Here is a 9,063-nt window from a genome sequence, read left to right as displayed (position 1 = left end):
AAAAAATGATCCCAATTATCAGACAAAAGAATGTATTTTACTGTGGATATTCTCTGGGTTATAAAATTAAGGTGGATTTTTCTTTTCATTCTGATTCCTTTCTGGATAATCCCAGCTTTCTGAAATGAATATGCTTTACCTTTACAACTAGGAAAAACATATATAAAAGGCAAAAATAAAACCAAAAAACTTTATTTTACAAGCTAAAATACCACGATAAAGCTGTCTGACCCGGGGCTTCCCTGGTGGCGCAGTGGTTGCGCGTCCGCCTGCCAATGCAGGGGAACCGGGTTCGCGCCCCGGTCCGAGAGGATCCCGCATGCCGCGGAGCGGCTGGGCCCGTGAGCCATGGCTACTGGGCCTGCGTGTCCGGAGCCTGTGTGCCGCAGCAGGAGAAGCTGTCTGACCCAAAATTATACATTTTATGTGTGCTGTCATTTTTATTTAAAGCAGAATTCTACTTATCACAGTTAAAAAAAAAAAAAAGAATTAAAATTCCTAACTTCAAAAATAAGAAACCCAAATTACTGAATTAGACTCCTTTAAAAAGAGAGAATGGTGTAATGTACTCAGATAATTCAAAACCCACTGATATTACTAAATGGATAATTTAGCGCAAATTGTTTCCTTACTTATCCTTAAACACTCCCACCGTACTTACTCCCTAGCATACCACCATCTATAAACATACAAAAATTTACAATGGTTTCTGCAACCAAAAACTATTTCTAACATCTGTCCTCTACCATATTTTTCTTAAATCATCTTCCCAGTTAGTAGAAATGGGCAACATAAGCCAAAGAACATGTTACTTTAAACCTGTTGCTACAAATCTACTTTACCAAAATTTTTGGTCAGGGGGCAAATTTGTGTGAACCTGCTGTGATCTGCATTACAATTTAAGGAAACAGTCATTTTTAGCTAAGACCTAAAGAACACTGCCTCAGTCAGGAAAATAGTTTATTTCAATTCTGTCAAAGTAAACAAACTATTTAAAGCTGTCTTTCAAAATTTATTCTGTGTAGTTATTTTGCTTTAAAAAAGAAGGTTCATGTTATATACTATACTTAAATTAAGATGTTAATTTGTAAACCCCAGACTATGGTACATCAGAAGCCAGGGGGGTTTGACCTCAGTGGGTAAAAAGGAAACAGAATTTGATGGCACGCTTTAAAGGAAGTTGGGCCACCAATAAAATTCAAATCCGTACATATTAACAGCTACACGAATGTTCAAAACACCAAGTGACTAGATTTTTAAATTAGATTAACTGAAAATTGAGCAAAAGATGAATTTCAACAAATTTTGGGTCAACAAAACTACAAAAAATTGGGACTTCCCTGGAGGTCCAGTGGTTAGGACTCCACACTTTCACTGCAAAGGGCCCAGGTTCACTCCCTGGTTCAGGAAGTAAGATCCCACAAGCCACGTGGCATGGCCAAAAAAAAACTACAAAAAATTATGAAAGCCCACTGTGACCTGGTTTCTTTTTAAAAAGTGGGTAAAACGGCTAACTAAGAAATCCTGAATGTACAAATTGGGGAAACGTAAAAAACTAGGAATAAAAACACTATGAGTAACCAAAGCAATGAACAGGACAACTTTCTTTTAACCTTTATCTTTAAAAAATATTTTTCCTCTAATATTACATGATTTGTTGCTAACCATAAAGTAATTTACTTTCTGAATAAAATTTAAATTATCTCCAGTTTAATTTTTCTGCACTTTAAAACTGCATGTAAATGACCACTTGCAGTCTAGGTCAGAGCTCTGAGCTCAGTCTGGTATTATAAGACAATAGGGAGTGACTGGCAGAGAGAGTATTGAGGTATTCAAGTTCAAATATGTAAAAAATACTGTGCTGGCCAAACACTTTACAAGTTTCTAATGGAGGACCTCCCCTTTGTGATCCCTGGCTTAAATGGTAACTACCTGGTTTCTCAACAAAAAAACAGTACAGTAAAATATAAAAATATAACCATTTGGGAAGGTCTCAAAACTTTGTATTGATAGCCTGGGGAAAAAAACTAAACACTTGAAAATATTTTACTACCTATTCAACCTTAAATAGTCATAAGATTGTTTAGCTTAAAAGCATACCTCCAAAATACTGAACTAGGTAATCACGTACTTTAAAAGGTAATGACTCATTACCAGTGAATTATCCACTCTATTCTATCAAAGCAGTAGTTATAGTCACCAAATAGTGTTGATGCCTACCTGATTTTGGTTACAATACAACCAGCTGTACTGTTCATACTGTAGGAGCATCGATCAATCACATAAGCATAAGCCACTGGGAGTGCTCTTTGCTGCCTGGCATCAGACACTGAATACACTTACATTACAAGAAACTGAGTGGATTTAATAAATTTTTTATATCACCATACAATAACCAAACTGTATAGTTATTATGATGAATCGTTCTGGAAAGAAAATAAGAGCCTATCTCCTACCCCCTCCCACTTCTATCATCTGCACACTTCCCAAATGAGTCAGTAAGATAAAATGACTCAGTCTAGACCAGGTGAAAGAATGTATTAACATAATCCAACAAAAATGAAATAAAACAACCAGAGTTTTGAGTGTTTTTTCACACTTGTAATGAACTGGAAAAATGTTTCAATTAAGTAAAACAACCATATTCCATGAAAAAAGCCACTCCCATCATCCAGAATACTAAAGCCCTTACATACTAGAGAAATTTTAATATAAAACAGTAGAAACTAGTATACCATTCATTAGAAACCTCAAAATATTTTTAATAAGTCCTCGGAAAAAGCTCAAGAAGCCAAAAACCTCAGAATCCACACATCTTGGCATTACCCTGAATCGCAATTAACTACCCACACATTTAATCATAATCAATTTTTCAAAGATATACAGACAAATCAATGCATCTATTTTAAAAGACTACTCTTTAAAGACTTTACATTAACTTTTATATTCTACTCAGCAACGTCTGTCTGTACTTCAGATTAGTTCTCATGTTCCAGGAAATAAATACAAACTCGTGATATGCCTGTGATCACTGATGGCCTGTTTATGTAATTCTACTCCACTAAATCTAATTCCACAGAATGTGCGCTTGATTATGTAAAGAATCTAACATTCCTTGATGAAATACTATCATTCTCTTCTCCAATGGTTACAATTTTTAAAAGGTATGCAAAGAACTGAGTATCACTCCCATGAAAGACAAAAAAAAGTATAATTTTGTTCCAAAATTAACTTTGTCTCATGTATTTCTATTAAGTCTTTCAAGGATTCCAGAGAATCTTTTCATATCTCCATTTCTGGAAAGTGAAATCTGAAAAGTGAAATCAGTATAGAAGTAATTTGGGAACTTGAAAATGGCATTCATTTTTTTCAGCAGATGCCAAATTTTTGACCGACATGGCTCCCACAATTACTTTGTTACCATCAGTCCAGTCAGTTAACAGGTTGTAGGAAAAGATTCGTTTTTGCAGACACTGCTAAGCTGTTTAAAGAGAAGAGAGAGAGATTAATTTAGTGATTATCAAATGCACAAATATTTAAAATATTTCGAACACTTTTTGTCGGATTATATCAGAGGTGTGACTACATTTTAACAAACGTGGACTTTTTAGTTAGGTTTGGTCAAGGAAGTGCAGAAACATTAAGTCAATATGATGTGTTAGTTCAATTAATGTATAAATTCCTGTCACCATCAGAAGACAAACATTAAAAGCTACATCTTTACTCTAGTACTTGCTGTTATCATTTTGCCTCAGAGGCACAATTAGGAAAAAAAAAATTAAAAAGAAAAGATTCCCCAAACACTAAATTGCTTTCATCCATTACAGTAAATAGAGCCAAACCTGAAAATTTCTAAATCCATATTATATTCCAGAAATCTCCTTTATCCAACTACTAATCATTCAGAACACCATTTTCTAAAAATAGTAAGACAACAGTTTCATATTAATCATAACTTTTAATTAACAAGTAGTGAATAGGACACTTTAAGATACTGTTTACTACATACTGAAATAAACATATCTGTTGTAAATTCAGAAACCCAAACATTTACAGTAAAATGTGTTCACACATAAATATGACCAAATTTCTTTAAAGCCCCTGTTAGATAGGTCCTAAATACATGCAATACCATGTAAAAACAAGACCATGACGCTGATGCAAAAAATGACAAAATCACTAGTTTACCAAAATTAGAAAAAAAAGAGAATGAAATGGAAACTAAGAAAAGACAGTTAAAACAGAAGCAACCTAACAAAGCAGCTTTTAAAATAGTCGATACTAATCTCCATTTTCAAAAGTTCTTAATCAAGTATTTCCAAAAACTGCCATTTATAAAATGACATTCTAAAAATCTATACTTGGAATGTCAAAGCATCCCAATTCAGAAAGCTTTGACTACTGTTTCTCCCCAGCCCCAAACTTCAAATTATGCAGGAAAATCATTGACGTTAGGAAGAAAATATTCCGAGGGAATGGTATAATTTTTAGAAAAACGCACTTACTGCTTCCAGAACCTTTTAAGACCCACAGCATTAACAACAATCATTTTTCCTATTTTCATCCATTATTTTCTAATGTCATGTTAGAGATGAATAAATTCTTTGAGCCCATGACTGAAAGATCAACAAACCTGGTTTTATTATGACACCATATTTTTGTCATTGGTACTGCACAAAATTATATACAAAGAAATATATACAAAATGTTCAAGTATTAATTAACTTTCAATTCAAGGCTTCTGTTTCAAAAAGCTACATTTAACATATTCCATAAAGATAGCACAAATTAGTCATTTCAAATAACTTTTCCAACTACTTTTGGTTTTTATATTTATTTATATATATAATTCAGTAGGCACTAAAAATCCATGCAGCTGCATTGTGAGGGGCTTGCTCCTGCACTTAGGTATAAGCAGGTTCATCACTCCAGGTTGTGAGTTTGGCTACTATCCATTCATGCTCAAGTGCAGTAGATGATTTTACAAAATATGCTGTAATGCACTGGAAACCAGAGACCAAGTTAGGTCTCAAAAGTGTATTATCTAGCAACAAAACATTTACAGTTCTTCAAGAACAAGATTCCATTTTCATAACCAAATAACAACAAAATAAAACATTTTATATGTAAGATAACTTACATCTTTGGACTGCTGGAAAATACCTTTTAATTATGAACATTTTTAAATAAAAGCAGAAGCCCTGATATTACCTCTTTTTCCTCATTTCTTATACTACCTTTTAAAATAAAGCAGGAAATGTGGCCAGCAGCTGGTCCCGTCTCTTCTGCCCCAACAGCTGTATCCACTTTAGCACAAAGAAAAACAAGGATGCTAAATACGTATATACTTTATCAAACAGTGATGTTTCACAAAGAATTTCTTAATGTCTCTTACACTGAAAGACACTGTGACTCAATCTATACAACTGGACAATAGATAATAGAGTACTTCAAAGGAAGACTATGTCCCAACTTTGGAAAAAGTGTCAATCGTGTCACTAAGTCACTCAATTTTAAAACTTACTTTTAAATAGGACAAATACCCTTGAAGTATGGAGAATAAGATTCTTTGTGAAGCCTCACTTTACACGTTTTCATTCACATTTTCATAACCGTCAGTATCTAATCATACATAAATTTAACCTAAAATTTTAATACAACAAAAATAAAGGTGTTCAACAATTTATTCATACTCAGTGATAGGGTAAATCACTGTGCTGGTCCTCAAAGAAACATTTCATTAACCATTCTTATTCTTCCTTTAAGTAACTAACACAGGAGTCTGATATGCATGTTAATTTCCAACTTCTCTAATGGTGAGATATAAAAATCTATTAATCTGAATAGATTGTATATCTAGATCTACGAAAACTAAAAGGCATTCTTGAATATTTAAGAGATTTCTGTCATCTCCGCAAAATAACTATCACATTTGTGTATGCCCCAAGTACTTATTGTCAACCTCTGAAAAGTTGCTCTAAAATTGGAATTCCAATTTGCACCTTGTACAACTCGGAACTTCCATTCAACTTCACCTGTGTCACTTTCTCCAAACTGTATCTCTATTAGCAGCTTTCTGTGTACAGTTGGAACCGATGTCATCCAAGGCCATGTCCACACTGGGGACAGAAGAGCTAGGTACACGCAAGTCTGAACAAGGGGACACATTAACAGCTATTTCAACCAGAAGAAGCAACTTGAATACAATATTGACCAGCACAAGTCTGTTTCCAGGGTGGACAGGGCCCAAATTAGATTCCCCTCCCACCTTCCAAAAAAGAAAAGAAAAAAAAAAAAAATCACACACACACACAAATTGAGATGTTGCCCATTAAAGTAGACTAAGCAGCAGAGCATGAGCGTTACGTGAAGAGATGGATCCTTACCAGGTTGTGAGGCGGGAACGACTGTTCTGTAACCCCTACAACGGAGCCTGGCAGGAAGGAAATCACCTAAAAAAGAAACTGTCAGAGAGATTTAATAGTGACATGTTATCATTAGGAGTTGGTTACAGTGTCACATTCATGCTTTTAGCTAAACACTTAAAGATTCAATATTACTTTTTTTTCCTCCTCTGAAATGTGTCCAGTGAAGATGTCCCACTAAGGTGTTTTACATGGTGTAAGGGAGTTGAAAGGGGTAAACGCGGATAAAGAGCAGATTACTTGACCCTACATTTTAAGAGAAGACGACGCCTTCCGGGCGCACGCCGAGCAGAACTCCACCGACACCTTATCCTTGTCCACATGAAGACACACTCCTCCGGCTGAGTCGTCCTCTTCCAGCAGGTCCTGCTGCTGCTTTCCCACGGGCAGAGCGTAGTCATGGTCACCGGCGGGCGAGTCTCTGAAGAGCGAGGTGGTCAGCCGCAGTCCCACGCCGCTCAGCCGGCTCAGCAAGCGAGCCAGTCCGGTCTCGTTGGCTAAGACGGCCCGTAGATAGCGACTCTCCTCCTGCAGTGCTTGTACGCGCTTGCCCAGCTCCCGATTCTCGGCCCGCAGCTCCTGGTTCTCGGCTGCCAGACCCCGTACTCGACTCTCCAGCCCCATCACGTACTCCTTCTTCTTCAGCCGATTGAGACGGGCAGCAGCCGCCGCAGCCTTCCGGGGACTCTTTGTCGCCGCCTGGTTGCTGTCGTTGCCGCTGCTGCCGCCGCCTCCTCCCGGGGACTTTCTCCGCCTCTTTTCGCCGCCGCCACTGTCACTGCCGCTGCTGCAGCCTCCGATGCCGTTTAACAGCCTCTGCAGCAGGTCAGAAAAGCGCTGCATCTCGGCAGCCGCGGCCTCGTCGTCGTCGTCCCCTCTCCACAGGCCGCCGCTATCCGAGCCTCCGCCGGACGAGGATAGAGGCCCGGGCGAGTTGAGCCCGGGCTCCAGATGCCAGTCTGGTTGCCGGGGGTCCAGCAGATCCGCCAGTTCCAGGCCGGACAGAAAGTCCATGTCCTCCGTCTCCTCCCCGGGAACGCTGGCGATAGCCTCCTCCTCCATCTCCTCGGGCGAGGGCGCGCGCGCGGCCACGACGCCGCGGCCCCCCCTCCCGGCGTCCGACTCGCCCTCGTCGCCGCGCGGCTCTTTGCGGCCGGGAGAGCCGGCCGCCGCCGTCCCCTCGTCCTCCGCTGCCGCCCGGGTCAAGTCCGGGGGCAGCGAGCAGGTCGCGACCGGCGCCGGGCTCTCGCTGCGGGTTGGGGAGTCGCTGCCCGAGGCCGCCAGCAGTTTGGTCAGGCTATGCCTCATGGGGCCCGACGGCGGGCCCACGTAGGCCCCGGCCCCTCAGACCGGGCCTCGCGGGCCCCAAGGACCCCAAGCGGGTAGCCGGGCAGCAGGCCAGAACGAAATGAAGAGGAAGGTCCGAGTCGCCTCCCGCCCCACTTGGCTGGTCGACCCCCCGCGCCGGGGCGGGGGGGCGGGGGTTGGGAAGGGAGATGGAAGCGACGAGGCCCAACGATGACTCGACCGCGCCACCCAGACAACGGCCTGGCCGGAAGTCAGTCGATCTCGTTCCAGCCCCTCCCACCGCATTTCGCGCTCCACCGGGCTGTAGTATCGCGAGAGTTCGAATGAGGTCTGGAGCTGGAGTAGCTCTAGATCTCCAGTGATGTCATAGTAACAGCCGCAAAAATAACAACAAACCTGGGATTTATTGAAAAAGTGGTCTACCCTCTCGGCCCTCACTTCTCAATACTCTGTATTCTAGCTTCCACCTCCAGTGAAACCAGTCTCGCTCAGAATTTATCTTTTAGATACCTAATTTATGAATAATCTTAGTTATCCTGGAACTTAAGACTGCTGATCAGATTCTTCTTGGAATTGCCCCTTTCCCCTTTCGCTATATCACAAGATCTTTTCACTCAAACACTTATAGAGTACTAAAAGAAAAAAGAGGTGAATAAGTCATTCATATGTAATTTAATTTTTCCAAGTTTTTATTATAAAAATTTCCAAATATACAGAATGTGTGAAAGAATATTACAGTATCAACTCTAATTCAACAATAGTACCCAATACCCAGACTCAACAATTCAACAATTAACATTTTGCCATATATGCTTTATCTGTATATAAATGTTTGTAAAACGTTTTTTTTTTTTTGCAGAATCATCCCAAAGTTGCAGACAAGACACACCACCCAAACATGTTGCAGTATGCACCTCTAAAAATAACATTCTATTTCATAGTCATAATACTATTATCAGGTCTTGAGAAAATTAACAATCTTGCTAATATCTATTACCCATGCCATATTCAAATTTGCTCAGCTTTCCTCAAAAATCATCTTTTATAGCAGATATGTTCTTTTGAACCAGGATCCAATCATGGCTCACTTATTGCATTTGATTGTTTTTTTCACCCATTTGTCAAACTAGAATAGTCCCTTCCACGTTTTAGTTTTTCTTAATATTGGCTTTCTGAAGAGACAAGGTCAGTTGTCTTGAAAAACGCACCACATTCTGGATTTGTCTGTTTCCTCATGGTGTTATCTTGTTCCTCTAGTCCCACAAGGTATTTCAGATTTGAAGCAGTTCACAAATACATTAGAATACAGTGAAACAACTCAAATTTTTAC

The 9,063-nt window shown here is 39.6% G+C and overlaps 1 protein-coding gene across 4 annotated transcripts; it reads right to left on the bottom strand.

The window, feature by feature from the left end:
• Positions 1 to 2,185: 2,185 nt before the first annotated feature.
• On the bottom strand, positions 2,186 to 8,311 carry CREBZF (CREB/ATF bZIP transcription factor). Of its 4 annotated transcripts, XM_024131736.3 has the most exons (5): positions 6,676 to 8,305; positions 6,387 to 6,464; positions 6,036 to 6,150; positions 5,238 to 5,306; positions 2,186 to 3,481 (listed from the first exon to the last, which is right to left on the bottom strand). In XM_024131736.3, the coding sequence occupies exons 1-2, from the start codon at positions 7,731 to 7,733 to the stop codon at positions 6,449 to 6,451; spliced, it is 1,074 nt and encodes a 357-aa protein (XP_023987504.1). In that variant the 5' UTR covers positions 7,734 to 8,305; the 3' UTR covers positions 2,186 to 3,481; positions 5,238 to 5,306; positions 6,036 to 6,150; positions 6,387 to 6,448. The 4 variants fall into 4 exon arrangements, with proteins under 4 accessions (XP_023987504.1, XP_023987503.1, XP_054947614.1 ...); XM_024131735.3 differs by lacking the exon at positions 6,036 to 6,150 and having other exon boundaries at positions 2,188 to 3,481; positions 6,676 to 8,304; XM_055091639.1 differs by lacking the exons at positions 2,186 to 3,481; positions 6,036 to 6,150 and having other exon boundaries at positions 3,490 to 5,306; positions 6,561 to 8,311.
• Between the last annotated feature and the right edge of the window lie 752 nt (positions 8,312 to 9,063).

The sequence above is a fragment of the Physeter macrocephalus genome, chromosome 16 (assembly GCF_002837175.3).
Source record: "Physeter macrocephalus isolate SW-GA chromosome 16, ASM283717v5, whole genome shotgun sequence".
NCBI classification, from domain to species: domain Eukaryota; kingdom Metazoa; phylum Chordata; class Mammalia; order Artiodactyla; family Physeteridae; genus Physeter; species Physeter macrocephalus.
This window is presented reverse-complemented; position numbering and strand designations above follow the sequence as displayed.

Coding starts and splice junctions, on each gene's coding strand:
- CREBZF (XM_024131736.3), bottom strand. CDS start 7,733: ATGAGGCATAGCCTGACCAAACTGCTGGCGGCCTCGGGCAGCGACTCC.